We start from the raw sequence: 18,946 nt of genomic DNA on the forward strand, positions 1-18,946 counted from the left end.
AGTCGGAAAGGATTGTTGGGGGAGCAGATAAATCTCTAAGTGCTGCTACTCGGCTTTCCGGAGGACTTTGTACATACATTACACTGCACTTGAAAACATATGTATATTTTTTACTGCAGAGAGTCGTAAATAACTGAAAAATAAGACTTTTTTTGCAACTGATTTTATTACATAAACTGTAATGATAGTTGTAGACAAATTTGTAGAAATATAGGGGACGGCTCACAAAAAGGTCAACTTTTTCATGTAGACTTCACAAGTTATTCATTTATTTTCCAATTACAGGAATTGAGTCACTTATTTATTGTAATGTGGAAGGTTTTTGAAATGGTGTGTCCTTCCCTCCAGAAATAGCACCTCTCCTGGAAACAGGCCGGGTCTGATATTGCAGTGCAGCCCTCATCACTTGACGGTGACTGAGCTGCAATGCCAGACAGACAGTCCATTAAAGTGTAACTGCTGTTCTATTTGTGTAATGTATAGGGGCAGTGATGGTGACCATTTTTGTATATACTTTAATTACTAAAATCATACATTTCTATTAGAAAAATAGCTCTGAAGTGGCCCATTTTGAGCCTTCGCAACGCTCCTCTGTCTTCTGTTTACATAACAGTCAGTGTCAGCAAGTCTCCACAGTTATGTAAACAGAAGACGGGAGCGTTGCTTAGGCTCAACATGGGCCACTTTAGAGCTATTTTTCTAATAAAAGCGTACGATTTGGGTAATTAAAGTATACTACAAAAATTGCCAGCATCACTGCCACTATACATTACACAAATAAAATGGCAGTTACACTTTAATAAGAGTGCCGCTGTTTTTTTGACAACTACTTTACGGCATCTTTTGTGTGACCCACGGGTCAAAACTGAATGGGGTAGTTTTAGGTCTTCGATGATACCGACATGTAGGATTTCTGTCTAAACACTTCAGCCGTTGAAGATGACAGAAACCTTGTACATTCAGGTACAGCTTAATGTTTCTGTACATCTGTATTAGATTGTCAGATACTTTGTAAAGGCAGGGTACAAGCACGTGCCAACGTTAAGAGAATTCCAAATCGCAGGTGAAGTCCTGCAGTGCAGAGGTCCCTAGACATTTAATGGTTCCACACCTTGTAAGCCAAATATATTCTAGAAAGGATTCCTGTAGCCCTAAAGAAAGCTGTAACAGAATTCTAAGTGTAACAGAAAAGATTATAAAGTGCGTGGACTGTGGATGCTCCGATTTACGGTCTGGCATTTGGCTTTTAAAGTTCTATAACTTCTCGATCAAGATTGCTGAGGCACCTCCTCCACCATTACAGATACTGGCAATACCGAACTGTCCCTTCTTCAGCGCGTGAGCCATGTGACCAACAATTCTAGCCCCCGACATCCTGGAGGAGGAAAACAAAATAAATAAATAAATAAAAAATTCAGTCAGCAATAAAGTGGGGCAACATAAAGAGGGCTTTCCTATTTTTGCAGGTGTTGACATAAAAACTAGGGCATGCAGTCACTCAAATCAATGAAACCAGTCACGAGATCAATGGGGCAAAGGCTTCTTTAGTATTTTATCTGCACGGCACTGCTCCCGCTCCAGGTGCTGTGCACAGCACCTCAACTCAGTCCCATACAAGTCAAGGGGTTGGAGTTGTAGTATCTGGACAGAAGCGGCACAGTGCAGAGAAAAATTCAGGAGGAGCCATTGTGTTTTACAGAAGATAATGGATCCTTAAGTCAAGCAATTCATTGGATTATGCACCCTGGGACTCCTACTATCCGCCAGTGCCGGTATATCCTACATGGTAAACCCCCTTTAAATATGTCATGAGCACAGAATGCAAGGCCTGGCAAAGGAGCAGTGCAATTAACAATATTTAATACCAATCCAAAGGATGGGACTGAGTGTTGTCAACATCAGTCCCTCAGAAATTAAAGGAGCATTGGAGTCCAACATATTCACAATGACTCCATTCAGAGAGGAAACTCTGGGACCCCTAGTCTTAGGATTGCTCAATTCACATAGGGGACTTCCATGCTTTAGATTGGTGGGGGATCTCAGTAGTCACACATTTATCAACTATACATTGTATAATTTATTTTTTTCTGAGTCAACCTCTCCTAATTTATAGAGATATTTGCTTCATACCCAATGGGGTGGCCAAGAGACACTGCTCCACCATTAATGTTGACTTTTGCAGGGTCAATGTCCAACATTTTTACATTGGCCAATACGACAACACTGAATGCTTCATTGATCTCCCACATGGCAATATCCTCTTTCTTTAGCCCAGTAGCACTCAGGATCTGTAAAAAAAACAACAACAAAAAGTCAGGACATCACATTCCGCATATAAAAAGCCATAAAAATAAAATAAAATATAAATAAATAAAAAATAAAATAAAAATATAAATGCACAAAAGCGGCTATGGGGATGCCGACAAAAATGCCATTACCTGTTTAAGAACTTCAGAAGGGTATGGGGGAGGAATATAAACTGCTACTAGAATCAAGGGGTTCCCAAAAAGGGAGCAATACAAACAAACGAACCTACCCTTCGGGTCAGTGAAAAGGTTGAAGCATTGAAAAACAACAGCCCTGTGAATTAAGATACTGACCACTCCAGCACAAGTAGTAAATCTTGAATGATCGTAATGGGCTTTCCAGGAGCGGCTTAGCAAATGGGTAGTATTCGCAACAAGATACGTTTCTGTGTGAGAAACTATGGATGGGTGAAATTGATGGGTACAAAAAAAAAAAAAAAAAAAAAAAGTCTCCCCCCCCCCCCTTTTATAGTAAGATCCAGGTGGTCTCGTGCCTTCCTGAAGATGGCATCATGATCCAGGAAATACGGCAATTTCAGAAGGACCGGTCTCAAGGGCAGTGGCAAAGGGTGGAATGGCACCCTGTGGGTGCATACAATAGCAAAGAGCTGAGATGGCGTTTCTGCGCTAAATTTCTCCAACAGTCAAAACTCAAAAGAGGCTGTAGCATTAGTGCCTTCTCAACCTTCGCTGGCAGCCCTACTAGCCCAATGTTGCTTCTTTGTGACCAATTTTCAAGACCATCAGGAGGGGCAGTGTATGTCCCGCTTTTTTCACATCTTTGCACAGGCGGAAATCGGTCCTCCAGATCACTAACTCTCCCTTCAGCTGCTGGTATGCGCTCATTCATATTGCGTATGTCTTGTCTCTTAAGAGTAATGTCCTCTTTAAGGCCACCTATTTGTGCCATACGCATAGCTAAGGAAGAAGTGCAGCCTGTCACCGCTTGATAGACATTTTAAGTGTGGCTACTAGCATTGAGCGAAGAGAGCTTTGAATGCTTAATCCAAAGTCACTTCTTTAAAAAATTCACAATAATGCTGTACGGAGATTCATCTCCGTACAGTATTCGAATGTGTGGGCTCCGATGAGCTGAAGTTAGTTATTCACGAAGTCGAGCGCGACTTAATTGAATAACTTCGGTAGTTGATCTTTATGGTTCAATCTGTTTATTGGGCAGATTATAAAGGCAAAATGACTATATAACATGACCCATAATATTTTCAAATTACAGGCATAGCAGATAATAACATAACTTGTGGGGTTATCAAGACAAGACAGACGAGTGGGAGAGACAGGAAGTTGAAACCGAACTCTGCTTCGGTTCCTACTAGTACCTTGGAACCGAAGCAGAGTTCGGTTTCAAGTTTTAAAGCGTTTTTAAAAATCAACTACGGCGCGACTTTGTGAATAACTTCAGCTAATCGGAGCCCATACATTTTATTACTGTACGGAGACGAAACTGTACAGTATTACTCCGATGTTTTGAACGAAGTGACTCCAGATTAAGCATCCGAAGCTCGCTTCGCTCAACTCTAGTGGCTACCCGATTGGAGCGGTTCGCCCATGCAACAGGGGACTTCAGATCTGATCCGGTACAAGGAATCATGATGTACAGACTGTGGGCCAGTATCATGAGCGGGCTGTCTCATGTCCGAAACAGTTCCCAGACTAGAAGTGGCAGCAGGACTCACTGTAACGGATCGGTGGTCGGAGAACGTTCACCGGAGAATTCATGGAAGGTCCAGCTGGGTAAGATCTGGAGTCCCCTGTCACACAAGTGAAACGTTCCAGTCAGGTAGCCATATCCAGCTTGGGAGTGGCTCTAGCGCCATAATGCTTGGGTGGGGTGGCAGCTCCTCCATCTCTCTTTTTTGCAAGTCATGAGCATCTCAAAACGTGCTGCAAGAGGTCAGGAGCCCAGATGTACAGAATATCATAGATATGCAGAAAATTATGGCGGAAGCCCCGAGCAAAGCATCCTGTCACAGGTAAAACTGCTGACAGCGCCATATAGGGCACCTATTGTGGAGCTTTTATTATCAGTAAGGTGAATATGAAGATAATGTGCTTTATTCTGTTGAGGACTGCTGTGAAGTGCTCTCTGCATTGAGTCGCTTCACAGCCCCTGCCCTCTGCTCTTAGTGACAGCTGTAGTATCCAACCAGGAGACCAATACAGCTGTCACTCAGAGCGGAGGGGCTATGCAGAGATCATTACAATGAAGCACCGCCTCCTGGGTACTTTCAGGAGCAGAATAAAACTTCACATTGACACTAATCCTGATAAGAGTCATGAAAGGAATGTTTGCTCTGCTCTCCTCAGCCCCTGCATAGTGCTGTCAAGGGTCAAAACTGCTGACAGATTACCATTAACTGTCTATGTAATGATTTGAAGCTCTATCAGAAAAATGGAGTTATGACTGTTGTACAAACATATTAAAGAAATTTATCAGCCCAAAGTTAGATGCAAACATTACACTGTTAAAAAGTAGACATTTAAATAAATGGGTATTCCACGATTTTGTTATTGAAGGCCCATCCTCAGCTTAGACCATCAATATCTAATTGCTGGGGGTCTGACATCCAGCACCCCAGATGTTTCAGCGTAGGTTCGATACTGAACTACACAGTATTGTCCACTGTGTAGTCAACTTCGATGGGAGCAGCTCTGCAGGAATCACCTGCATCCACTACACAGTGGAACGAGCTGTGTAGTTCCATTGCCAACCTCTGGTGCCAGGGCTACTCTAACCAGCGGAGAAATATTTCTTACCTTAGGAATAGCATATGCGGGTGCAATAGGGAAGTCAATGGGGTCTACGGCAGAATCGGCAAAAGCTGAACAAGGGTAGAGGAAAAAAAAATATATATATTTTACTTAAAGCAACACACATGTGACAGTACAGCATAGAGACATGATGAGTAGGACACTACACTCTCTTTAAAGACGTATACTGTTTGTGATAAGTTATTCCCTGTCCACATGGTAGAGAATAACTATTACATCTGTGGCAACTCCACAGCAGCTGTTTTAAAGGGGTGTTAGATATTGATGACTCAGGATAGGTCATCAATATCAGATTGGTGGCAGTCCAACACCCAGCACCCCCCGCTGACCTGCAGTTTGAGGAGGCAACGTCCTCCTCAAGCTTATCAAGAACTGTCCATTGTACAAAGGTTGTGCTTGGTATTGCAGCTCAGCCCCATTCACTTGAATGGAACTGAGCCGCACCTACGCCATGTGGCTGATAAATGTGACGTCACATGGCCTAGGAGAAGCTGCGGCACTCATCGGAGCAATGCAGCCTGTTCAAACAACTGCTTGGCAGTGGTGCAGCGAGACCCCCACCAGTCCAATATCGATGACCTATCCTGAGGATTGGTCATCAGTATCAAAATCTTGGAAAACTTGTTAAGTCTTGTGCACACAATCACATCATTTAAGTGGTTTTACAGACAGAAGAGGTCACTCCACTGTAAATCCAAAGGCAAACCGGGTCTGCCATGGATGTAAGCCTATTTCGACCTGGCTAAAACAGGACCTACCATATGCTGTCTGTACACTAAGTATAACACCAAGATTAAAAAAAAAAATAAAAAAAAACCCCCACAAAAAAAACAACAAAAAAACAAAACAAAAAAAAAACAAAAAAAAAAAAACACTTTATGCCAATGGCCTATAACTACCCAAACTATAAAGTGCAGTGGTCTTCTCGCAGTTTCCCCCAGGCCAGTGAGGTCAAGACTATTTCAATAGCCTGGCCATAGCTCAGCCCCATACACTTCAAAGGGGCAGAGCTGTGCCCAGGACACATCACCTATAGTCGTGGCGTCGCTGGCCTGCAGGAAACAGCGAGAAGACCACTGCACTACTGAGTGCCGCTGCCTTCTCAAACATCTGATCAGCAGGTATCCCGAGTGTCGGACCCCCACTGATCAGATACTCACGACCTATCCAAAGGATATATTAGTAATTCGGGTGTAGAACCCCTTTAATGCTGAGGAAAATAAATAAATAAAAAAAATTAGTCGTCAGAACCAATTTCTTTTTCGTCCTCCACCCGCCGCTCCCAAAAAAAACGGAATAAAAAAAATTTATAAAAAAAAGGTGTGCCCTAAAATGTAACCAATGACTACGAGTCACCTTGCAAAACTAGGCCCTAATACAGCTCTGTCAGATGCTAAAATAAAAACATTACAGCTCTTGGTACAAGCAAACATATTTTTAGAAGTGCAAAGCCAGTAAAACTATAAATTTGGTATCCCCATAATTTTAACGATCCATTGATGTAGACTATGCTCTGCAATCAATGTAACAACTTGAAGCATTGCATATTGTTTTGTACCAAGGATCCGCGCCAGAGGCTTGACTTTGAGTCTGTCTGAAGCTTCTGAAGTCATAAGAACCAAGGCGGCTGCCCCATCGTTCAGTGTGCTGGCATTGGCTGCAGTTACTGTGCCTGGGAAGATGAAAATAAGATAAAATGATAGAAATGTTCCTCAACCAAGCAGACACGCAGAGCAGACAGTCATACTAAGTACACTGTCAATGGAATCGCAATAAGGGACAGTTCTATGGTTAGCTTATATACCATAAGCTGTGGACATACATGATAAAATCTTGCCCACACAGTGCAAGTCTGCAGGATTTATTGCCAGTACCTGCAGCACGTCTTGCAGAGAACACAAGGGTTAATTGGCACCTGACGGCAGATTTTGCATGTAGCCGAGGGTAGAGTCTTTGGCCAACAAAAATCATGCTTAGCATGTATAGTCAACTACTGCAGACAGACCAGCGGGATAGGGCTCCTGTGTCAGCTAGTTGCCTTACAGTCAGAGGGATCTGTTTTTTTTTTTTATATAGTACGAGATGTGATTAAAAGAAAGAATGATATGAATATAGAATTTACTGGGATTGGTCCTTTTACTGCTCATTTTCTCCATGTTAGTTCACGATATAGACAGATTAGAGGGGAAGACATGGACAGTCTATAGTCTATGCAGTTCTCTACATAATAAATGCATGAGCCCCTCTGCGTCACTCATATCCCAGCACTCCTCACCATTGTCTTTTTGGAAAACTGTCTTTAGTTTTGGAAACTTGGTGAAATCTGCTCGCTTATATTCCTCATCCTCTTGTACAACAACATCTGGTTTCCCTGCAAGAAAAATCTGAGATTCAGCAAATAAGATGATTCGCAACATCATAGGACACGGATACAAGTAGTGGCTCATTTTGGGCTTGTTTTTTTTGGCATGTCACTTCTTTCAGTACATCAGATTTTACCATTTAAAATTACAGTGGTCCCTCAAGATACAATATTAATTGGTTTTAGGAAGACCATTGTATGTTGAAACCATTGTAACTTGAGCAATTTGTTCCAAAGCACCAAAATGTCATCCAAGATGAGAGAAAACATAATTTAGTCTTACCAGGAGTGCACCTGACAGCACACCTGGAGGATGTACTTTATACCTCTAAAGGGATAGGAAGCACAGCGATTAAAAAGCCCCTCTCTCCCCTCCAATGCCAGTGTTCTAAACCATCACACCGGTCAAGTAACAATATATGTAAGAAACCGATACTCAATATATACATAACAATAATGGGGGGGGAAATAGGGGTGCTGTCATGTCAGACTCCTGGAAAGGTATTTAGCAGTTAAGACTAGGTTATGTTTTCCAGGACGTCCTCCATGACAGCACACATGGAGCAATACCAGATAACTATTTTAGGGAGGGACTACTGCCTGTAAAGACTATGTCCAAAAGGCAAGGTCTGTATTAGAAGAAGAGGTGTCTAATCTATAATGCCTACAAAAGGTTTGAAAACTAGACCAGGTAGCTGGTTCCACCGAAGCATTAGCTCTTTCTGCCCAAGAAGCCGACACTGATCGGGTAGAATGGGCAAGATCTGTTCTGGGAAGTATATGCTTGCCGAATTGTTGATTGAATCCATCTTGCAATAGTGGACTTTGAAGCTTGCTTCCCTTTATTCTTCCCCGCAAATTGTACAAATAGGGGCTGAATCCTCCCTGAAGGGGCGAGTGGCTTCTAGATATCGTATTACCGCCCGATGAACGTCCAGAGTATGAAAAAAGCTCTTTCACATTCCTTGGGTCAGTACAAAAAAAAAAAAAAAAGGCTGAACAATTTCCTGGTAACGATGAAAGGTAGAGGCGACCTTTGGCACAAAAGCCGGGTCAAAATTTAAGATAATTCTGTCGTCCAGGATTCTCCAATATGGTTGCTTGAAGAAAAGGCTTGAATTTCCCCCACTCTTCTTACTGTTATGGCCACAAGAAATACAGTTTTAAAAGAGAGCATTTCAGTGTGACAGCTATCTAATGGTTCAAAATGGAGATTTACATTAGTTCTTCTAAGACAAGTGACAAGTCCCAAGGAGGGACTGACTTTATAACCAGAGGCAGTATCCTTGAGATACCACGAGTAAAAGGTTTTTATCCAACTGTGCTCTACAAGAGGGAAGTCAAGAAATCAACTTATGGCCGACATTTGAACTTTTATTGTACTGGGTCGAAGACCCATATCAAATGGGGAACTACTAGGATCAGACAGTTTTTTCTGATCTAGGATTTTTTAGACCGACCCAATCAGGAGGAGGAAACAAGGGAAAGGCATAAGCCAGATCCAGATCCCATTTTTGAGACAAGGCATCCACTGCCAGTGGGCTGTCCCACGGGTTTAGTAAGAAGAAACAGGGAAGATGGGAATTCTTAAGTGTTGCAAAAAGATCAACTTGTGGCGTCCCCCATCTTCTGCAAAGGAGATGAAGTTTCCTTCTTGAGACCCCACTCCCCTGGTTGTATGGAGTGTCTTCTTAAAAAGTCTGCGGTAACATTTTGTTCCCCTTTCAGGTGGACTGCTGATATTGACAGAACATTTTTCTCTGCCCAGCTGAAATACTGTGCAGATAGATGCTGAAGGGACGGGAATTTTGATCCCCCTTGATGCTTCAGAAAGGACACTGTTACAATGTTGTCAGAGAGAACTTGATGACCTTCTAGTAGATCTTCTGATTTTAGAAAGGTCTCCAACACTGCTTTTACCTCCCGGAAATTTGATGATTTCTGAGAGAGAGTGTGATCCCAGTGACCCTGGAAGTAAGAGTCTTGTATCTGGGCGCCCCAGGTGGACTTGCTGGCATCTGTTGTCACTATAATCTGAGGTTCTGAAGTCCAAGGAATTCCCAACAAAAGATTCTCTGGATCTTTCCACCATGAAAGACTCCGGATAACAGAGTCCAGGATGCAAAGTTTTTGATCTAATGTCCTCAGATCCCGGTTCCAGCAAGTCAGGATTGTCTTCTGCAGGGGTCTTGAGTGGAACTGACTCCAGGGGACCATAGAAATGCAAGATGTCATTAATCCCAGGATTTTCATAGATGATCTTATGGACCAGACCTTCTTCTGGAATAAGGAGATTTCCTGGCACATTTTTTACTTGTTTTTCTATTGGAAGGAATGAACATTGTTTCTCTGAATCCAAAAGTGTGCTCAAGAAAATCTTATATCTGTAAAGAATAAATCAAGGCAACTGGACGTACTGTAGATTTCTTGAAAACGTTTCACTCGTTCTTCCAACGAGCTTTCTCAATTCTGAGTGATTGTACAAAAATTCTGGGAATAAATATGTAACTGAATCCACATCTGGTAATTATACCCAGCATTGGGTCAAAGGTGTTGATTCCATTATCCCAATTGGAGTCAGTAGGTGATAAAGACTTCCCAGAAAAAGGTGTCAAGACAGCATTGTATGTGGCAGACAGTAGATGTCTAACCCCCCCCCCCCCCCGCCTCCATTTAAGCTTGGCTTCTCCATTTTTTTTTATGTAGATTGCCTCCTTCACACCCCGTTTGTACCAATCGGCCTCATTATCCAGAGAAGTCAAGCTTAAATAGAGGCGGGGGAGTAGACATCTACTGTCTGCCACATACAATGCTGTCTTGATACCTTTTTCCGGGAGGTCATTATCACCTACTGACTCCAATTAGGATAATGGAATCACCACCTTTGACCCCATGCTGGGTATAATGACCTCTGACCCCATGCTGGGTATAATTACCAGATGTTGATTCAGTTACATATTTATTTCCAGAGAATTCTTCTACGGTCACTCAGAATTGAGAAAGCTCGTTGGAAGAACGAGTGAAACGTTTTCAAGAAATCTACAGTACGTCCAGTTGCCTTGATTTATTCTTTACAGATATACCATGACCTTGATAAATGAGAACCTTCACAGACTTAAGAAAATCTTCCTCGTCTCTGGAACTAGGTTTGATTTTTCTAGGTTGATTATCCACCCTAAGCGAGAGAGGCTGGACAGGGTGTATTCCAGCTGTTCACTTGGCATTGTGGCCGATGGAGCTGTCAATAGGAAATCGTCCAGATAAGGTATTATTCTTATACTTCGTTTCTCAACCAGGACATCACCTCTGCCACTATTTTTGAAAATATTCTTGGAGCTGAGGAAAAGCCAAAGGGAAGGCACTGGAACAGTAGAATGGATACGTTTTTTTGAACTGCAAATCTGAGACATTTTTGATGGTCTGGGAAAATTGGCACATAATAGGCATCTTAGATCCACAGTGCACATTGATGCACCTGGATCGATCAAACAAGTTGTGGTTTTTATTGATTCCATTTTGAACGTCCGATATTTTACCCACTGATTCAGTGTCTTGAGGTTCAGAATGGTCCGATACGTTCCGTTCGGCTTTTCTTTTTATAAGGAAAACCTTTGAGTAGTGACCCAGACCTCTCTTCTGGAGGAACAGCCCTGATGGCTTGAAGTTTCTCCAGATCTGAAAGTATTGCGGAGATGTGTTTTGGTTGAGAGAAATGAGTTACCACAAATTTTTTTTATTTTTTTTTGGGAGGAGGGCATAAGAATTCTATATTGTATTCAAAATGTATGAATTTAAAAAATTAAGTATTGCAAGTAATCTCTTTCCATTGTGGAAGGAAGGATTTAAATCTCCATCCCACAGGAAGAATGTCATAGTTTCTGCTGTGTAGGTTTGGGATTAAGGAGAAACCCCGTACCCTTGCCTCCTTTAGGGTAACTCCATCTTCCCGACTTACCTTTGGCCTTGTAAGACTGGAGCATATAATGGGGACCAGGATTCCGAAAGGACTGGGATTTTCTTTTACCTTTGTCTTCAGGAAAGCCTTTTTTTTTTTTATACATAGCCTTTTCTAGAATGGAATCTAAAATAAACAAAATATCTCCTGACCAGGCCCTAAGCCACAATGCTTGTCTGGATGTGTTAGATAGAGAGCTGCCTCTAGCTGTGACTCTTATGGATTCTGTCGAAGCATCAGAGTGAAACGCTGTAGCCATCTTCAATAGTGGAATGGACTCTAAAATTTCTTCCTTTGGGGGTTTTCATTTTTTAAATGGTTCTCAAGCTGGGAGAGCCACAAAAAGAAACAAACGAGACACTAAAGGTAGTGGCAATATTCGTGTTGATTAATGCAGAAGATACTTCCCAGGATTTTTTAAGAAGACCATCAATTTTTCTATTCATAGCATCTTTTAACTGCGAGGAATCTTCAAAAGGTAAGGTGTTTTTTTTTTTTTTTATTACTTTTGCAATGGGTACGTCTATTTTTTGGGGTCTCTACCCATAGTTTTGTATCTTCAGCATTAAAGACTAAACGTTTTTTACATTCACAAGATATATACAGCCCTTTTTCCCCCCGCTTCCTCCCATGCCTCCAAAATGAGGGACTTTAATTTTTTATTAACAGGAAAGAGAGTGCCTTCTTGCTTTAAAGGGAGTCTGTCACCACTTTTTTGCATGTTAGACCATTAAAATAGGGTTATTTGATCCAGCCAGAACATAAAAACGGTACCTTTGTGGTAGAAAACGGACTTTTCAATTTGCAGAAAACGAACTTATAAGATTATTTTCGGAGCCCTCTCAAGTGCCCAGGGCGGTCTCTCAATCCTCAGAGCCCAGGCAGGCACCTCCTAAACGGCTGATAACGCCGCCCTCCGTGCGCCTCTGCCCGCCCGTTTACTCCCCTCCCCTGTCCCTTTCCACTGCGGCTGTGCGGTACAAATCGTAGCGGGCGCATGCGCAATGCGATGCCCGCTCCTGGCAGGGCATCGCAATACCTATTGCGCATGCGCCGGCTAATCGCCGTTTAGCCGGCGCATGCGCAATAGGTATTGCGATGCCCTGCCAGGAGCGGGCATCGCATTGCGCATGCGCCCGCTACGATTTGTACCGCACAGCCGCAGTGGAAAGGGACAGGGGAGGGGAGTAAACGGGCGGGCAGAGGCGCACGGAGGGCGGCGTTATCAGCCGTTTAGGAGGTGCCTGCCTGGGCTCTGAGGATTGAGAGACCGCCCTGGGCACTTGAGAGGGCTCCGAAAATAATCTTATAAGTTCGTTTTCTGCAAATTGAAAAGTCCGTTTTCTACCACAAAGGTACCGTTTTTATGTTCTGGCTGGATCAAATAACCCTATTTTAATGGTCTAACATGCAAAAAAGTGGTGACAGACTCCCTTTAAGTCCCCCCAAACATTTCGTCCGAATAGAACGAGGCTGAGCCACCTCTTCAATATTCATTGTTTGACGGACTGCGAAAATAAGAGTGTCTAAAGCTTCGGAGAAAAAAAAAAAATATTTCCTCGCCTCTTCCGCTGGACCGGAAGCGATATTATCATCATCGATCTCTCCTTCAGTTATATTATAAACAGATTCTTCCTCTGAATCGGTGTCTATATCCACTCTATGTCTTTTAGCCTGAGATAATGGAACAGATTTTGGTATTCATTTAGCCACAGAGGAATGACCTTCTTTAATGATTTTTATAATTTCACATGACAAAGATGGTTGCTCCTCCTTAATGAGTTTATCAATACAAGAGCTGCAAAGTTGCTTAGCGTATGAATCCGCCAGCTTCTTATTACACGTAGCACATCTTTTAACTCTTTTTGGTTCAGATGGTGTTTTATGAATCTTTATCATCCTGAAATTACATCAGGAAATACCGCTTTCTATGGACAGAAGAAGTTAATCAGACAGGGTCATATATAGAAATAACTTACATGCCCCTGGGCCGGGGGGGGGGGGGGGGGTCAGAACTCGGCAAGGACCGACCTGACACAGGACCTTTCATGGAGAGAGATACACAACACTGATATCTTACCTGATTTTATAGTCCTGCCTCCATTAGTCTGCGCCTTCCTAGCGTGCCCCCGGCAATCCCAAAATGGGATCTATTGCTTGCTTACCCAGGTCTGTCCGTTCTCTCGCCGAACCTCACGAGAGGACTTCACAGGCACGCTCCTATGCTGGAATACAAGCCGGGGCCCGCCTCCAACATGGCAACGCACATACACGTGGAGCCACCGGAGGACGAAGTGAGGAAGCGCTGCGTGAAGTCCGCTTCCTCCTACATTGGAGGATTTCGGCATCGTAACCAGACTTTGCAGCCTTCATGGGTACTGGTAAGGCCAGGGGACCCCACCTTGAGGGGAGCTACCCGGCCCAAGGATAGAAAGGAAGGAGAGGCAGCATCCCCCGATCCAATCTAAGTCTTCAAAATAGATATAACATTTTTCTCATATAACAGAGAACCTCTGTTACTTCAAACCGAAGGGGACAGGAAGAACACTGGCATTGGAGGGGAGGGAGGGGCTTTTAACCTCTCCGCTTTCTGTCCCTTTAGATGTATAAAGGACATCCTCCATGTGTGCTGTCATGGAGGATGTCCTGGAAAATTAAGATTAAAGAAACAAGTCCTTACATACAGGTGAAACTCAAAAAATTTGAATATCGTGCAAAAGTCCATTTGCAAATTAAAAAGGAATGCATTAATGCAGCTTAAAATTAGAATTTTGTGAAAGGGTTCCATATTCTAGGCTCAAAGTGTCACACGCTAGTCAGCTAATTAATCCATACCCCCTGTGCAAAGGGGACCTCAAAATTGTGACTTTGGGGTTTTATATGGTACAAGCCATAATTATCCAAATTATAACAAATAAAAAGGCTTGAAATATCTCGCTTTGCATGTAGAGTCTCATATGTTAGTTTCACCTTTTAAGCTTCATTACTGAAATAAATGAACTTTGCACAATATTCATATTTCACCTGTATAACAGTCAGGAATAGCAGCTAACTAGCAACTAATCCAACAATTTTACCAGAAGTGGCCTTATTGTGTGTCGAGTCTAGTTTCAACTTACGATGGCTCAGGAAAGAATTGCATGTTAAAATAATTGTATCCTGAGGGATCCCTGTAAATTAATAGGGTTGTCTAAGAATATTGCTGGGGAAACAAAAAAAAAAATTATAATATATATATATATATATATATATATATATATATATATATATATATATTTTTTTTTTTTTACTGCGCAGTGAGAATTGGGTTTTCCTGTGGTTCCATTTTTTTTCCATTGCTCCCAGTTCTGCCTCACTAAAGACATTTGTCATGCAGGTACCTTTCTGTGCAATAGTAACAGGTGCAATTTCTTTTGCCATTAACCCGGCGTCCCAGGCGGCTTTACTTCTGGTGTAAGAGCCGATTGCAAAATTATCTTGTTCTTCCCGCCCAATGCTGAACTTCTTTGCTGTGTTTTCTGCACAGTTTCCCTGCAATACAATTGGATACATGACTATAAAAAAAATATATATCTGTCGTGCAGCGTTCACATAACCTGATACTTGAGGTTTAACATGATTAAAGGGGTTATCCAGTAATGATCTATTCTTAGGATAGACCATGATCACATATGCAGGGACTCTGTCCCCTACCGCACTGTCCAGAGTGCTGGCGAGTGCAGCCGGCTTACAACAGGTCGCCAAGCCCAGAACTGTCCACTGTATAGGAGCAGTGCTTGATACTGCAGGTCAGCCCCATTTATTTGAATAGGGCTGAGCCGCAACTAGGCCATGTGACCGATGTGCGGTGACGTCACTGGCCTAGGAGGAAGCCGCGGCGCTCAAGGCCTCTAACATCTGATTAGACGAGAAGTCCCAGGTGTTGGACCCCCACCGATCTGATATTGATGACCTATGCTAAGGATAGGTCAATGTTAAAATTACCAGATAACCCCTTTAAGCAGTATAAAAATGTTCCCAAATCCCTATTCTTAAAGAAATAAATTAACACAAATCAATTCAAACATACGAATTTTTATTCCCAGGATAGGACATCAAAATCTGATCGATGGAGGTCCGACACGCTGGAGGTAACTGGGAGTTGTTCGCTGTGTGTCAGACCTTATGCCCCTGTAATTGCCCATATGGCAAAAGTAGGTTAGCGTTAGGTCCCTTGCCACTGAGATACCTTGATGGGGTGCGCGGGCTCCGGTATGTTATCGATATAGAATATTGGCGAAAGTCTCATTTTAATATCAGTGTGAGGGTTTAGCCATATATTGTCAGTTACACTTAGTGTAGTGTACAATTTTTTGTAAATTCCTGTTTTATATAGCCAATTACATCCACACATTTGGCTATCCTGTGTAGGATCTTTGTGGTACATGTGGTCCGCTATGGGCATCCTCCATTGTATGCATTTTTGCTGGGGATTGCTGTTAGCAACGGATCACATGTGCAGGATTTGTTCCCTCAGTTAGAAATGTGCAACAGCATATGGGGTTTTCAGCATTTTCTGCCTTCTAAGACCACTTTATTCTGCTTGTACATGCACGCCTGGAGGTGTGGCAACTCCAGGTTTGAATGTGCCTCGATTTTGATCTATGGGTAACATTCAGGTGCACCTGTGCGGACTGCGTCACATGAGTCAGTGATAGGTGGGACTCGCAGCCTCCTCCCATTGTATGTGCGCTGGGAGTAACTGGGAGTTGTTCGCTGTGTGTCGGCTGTAAAAGCCCATACGGCCCCTGTAATTGCCCATATGGCACAGGTAGGTTAGCGTTAGGCCACGTTGAGATACCTTGACAGGGTGCGCAGGCTCCGGTATGTTCTTGATAATATATTGGAAAAAGTCTCATTTTAAATATCAGTGTGAGGGTTTAGCCATATATTGGCAATTACATTTACCAGTGTAGTGCACCATTTTTTGTAAGGATCCAACACCTAGCATCGGTTGTAGCCCTGATTCTTTAACTACACAGCTCCGTCCATTATGTAATGGATGGAGCCGGTAGCTGCAGCACCACTACAGAACGGATGGAGTTGTAGTGCCGACATTACTGCAGGAAAGCAGATTGGTAGGGGTACTGGGTGTCGGATCCCTTCTGATTAAATACCGATGACCTATCCTGAGAATAGACCATGAATAGTATAAATCCAGTACACCTCCTTTTAATTCCACACAATCTTACTAGGAATACCTAGCTTTGTAGTAATTTGACAGGGAAAGCACATGCACAATGGCCCAAATTTACTAAGATGTCTGCATTGAGCTTTGCTGAAAGGGGTGCCCCCAAGATGCACTATTTTGCACCCAAATTTTACCACAATTCTAGTGTAAAAATAAAATAACAATTAAAAACTAAAAAAAATCTCAAAGAAAGCCAACTAGAGCCAGAGAAAAGCAGCTATCCCTGCACCACATTTATCATCCAGCCTGATCCCCTGTGCACGCCTAGACAGCTGGTCTAAGCTTACACTATCTACAGGATTAGTCAATCTGCAATGTAGAGTAGAACATACCATGTGGATTTTGTTGTAGACATCAGTAAGTCCATCTTTCACAATCAGATCCTCCAGTTTTACTCCACCATATGGCGTGGCTCCTCTGCTCATGCAATAGGGTACATTAGACATGCTCTCCATCCCACCAGCTACCATCACATTCTGCAGGATAATAACATTGTTATAACCTTTAATTGTAACAGGGGCAATTTACAGCTTCATGGCCGGACAACACCTTTATGTAAAACCAAGTGATTTTCATCTCTGTAAGGCCTCATGCACACACTACGTTCCGTTTCTGCGGCTCGGATGCGGACCCGAGAAACAGTCGTTTGCATGAGGCCTAACTGAAATATGGAGCTCCATCCTTCAGTATCAGAGGCACACTTTAGTCTGGCCTAAGTACTGAAATTTTAATAATCAGATCACATTGGGCCAAGGTCACGGCCATCTACTGACAATCTAATATCTGCAGGGGGCACCAGACGCTTGCTTGACACTGTGGGGGAAAAACTGGGAAGGAGCAGAGTATTCTCTGCCTGATCCTACAGCTTCCCTAGAGATAAATGGCATCAGAGCCGTCTGGCAGATTCTCTTCAAGGTAATCTTATGTCCACACAGTCTCACCTGGTGTCCGCACATCAGGCTTTGGGCTGCTAACATGATGGACTTCATGCCAGAGGCACAGACCTTGTTGATTGTGGTGGTGGGTGTAGAGATGGGCAGACCTGTGGTCAACCAAAGAAGCAAAAATGACATTATCAAACATTGTTAATGGGCTCTTATTTTTATTTAATTTTTTTAAAGTAAAGCATGCCCAGAAAAGTACCTGCACCAAGTGTGGCCTGTCGTGTTGGTGCTTGTCCCTGCGCTGCCTGCAGGACATTGCCCATGTACACCTCATTGATCTCCTCTGCAGGAATACCTAAAAAAAAAAAATAAGAAAAAAAAAAAAAGAAAAAGAAAAGAAAGTGAACTGTGGCTCTTCTACCTCCATACAGAGGGTACTGAATTACAAAGAAGGCACTGCACATACCGGCTCGTTCAACTGCAGCTTTAATGGCGACAGAGCCAAGCTTAGTGGCAGGAAGAGAGGACAGGGACCCCTGGAATGATCCGATGGGGGTTCTTACTGCACTTGCAATCACCACCTCCTAAAAAAACAAAAACGACAAGGTCTCATTGGACTGAAAAAGTATCAGAACGCAGTGAATGGTGTGCAGGATGGGCGAGCAGCTATTGCGGTAAGCACATGGAGGTCATCCATGGGGCTGTATGTCCGTCGGAAAAAAATTAAAAAGTCTGTTTTTCGGACAGGAATAGGCATTTTTACAACAGGACGGGACAGGAAAGTGCAGGACACACACAGCTGATATCCATGTTTTGCAGATCTGCAAGTTACAGACTGCAAAACAGACAGTTGTGTATAAGGCTTTATAGTAACATACTAAAAACCTTCAACCAATCATCTTCATATACAGTATAGGTGCCTTGGCCAATATAAATCACGTACCTTTAAGGAGCTCTGAGATGCATAAGACCGCTGGGCGTATTTCAGCGCCTGCAAAGGGAACAGATGACAGATCATTACTTATAAATGCAACAAAGGACACACACACACACACCAAATGTGTGTCAGTTAAAACCTAGGAAAAAAAAAAGGCAAGTAAGAGGGCTTCTCCCATTTTATAAAATTGACGGCATAGCAGTAGAAAACGGTATCACTGGGCTGCAATGCCGATTTAGCGAAGCATTTACCGCAACACTGAAGTTAATGCAGCGCTACCCTCCAGTCTCAGGGCTGACAGGGGTTCTAGAGGTCAGATTCTAGCCAAAGTGATTACATATCCTACATAGACATCATGACTTTAAGGTGGGAATACTTCTTTAATTAACCCCTCCACTCGCAGCAGTACCAGTGATGCAGGAGGGGGTATTCCAGTTAAGGGATAAACTATTATGTAATATAATTTAACCCCGTACTCGTGA

General features: G+C 42.9%; 1 protein-coding gene across 1 annotated transcript in view; it reads right to left on the reverse strand.

Annotated features, from left to right (window-relative positions):
- Positions 1-892: 892 nt before the first annotated feature.
- The window catches only part of ACAT1 (acetyl-CoA acetyltransferase 1), a 33,859-nt gene continuing 15,805 nt past the window's right edge, over positions 893-18,946 (reverse strand). Inside the window, exons 2-12 of the mRNA XM_044285050.1 lie at positions 18,471-18,518; positions 17,994-18,111; positions 17,787-17,882; positions 17,585-17,685; positions 16,976-17,119; positions 14,794-14,944; positions 7,372-7,467; positions 6,655-6,768; positions 5,082-5,146; positions 2,131-2,288; positions 893-1,375 (exon numbers count right to left, since the gene is read on the reverse strand). Coding sequence (XP_044140985.1) covers positions 1,255-1,375; positions 2,131-2,288; positions 5,082-5,146; positions 6,655-6,768; positions 7,372-7,467; positions 14,794-14,944; positions 16,976-17,119; positions 17,585-17,685; positions 17,787-17,882; positions 17,994-18,111; positions 18,471-18,518 — 1,212 coding nt within the window. The 3' untranslated portion in view covers positions 893-1,254. The remainder of the gene's footprint in view (positions 1,376-2,130; positions 2,289-5,081; positions 5,147-6,654; positions 6,769-7,371; positions 7,468-14,793; positions 14,945-16,975; positions 17,120-17,584; positions 17,686-17,786; positions 17,883-17,993; positions 18,112-18,470; positions 18,519-18,946) is intronic.

This window comes from Bufo gargarizans, chromosome 3 (genome assembly GCF_014858855.1).
Source record: "Bufo gargarizans isolate SCDJY-AF-19 chromosome 3, ASM1485885v1, whole genome shotgun sequence".
NCBI classification, from domain to species: Eukaryota; Metazoa; Chordata; class Amphibia; order Anura; family Bufonidae; genus Bufo; species Bufo gargarizans.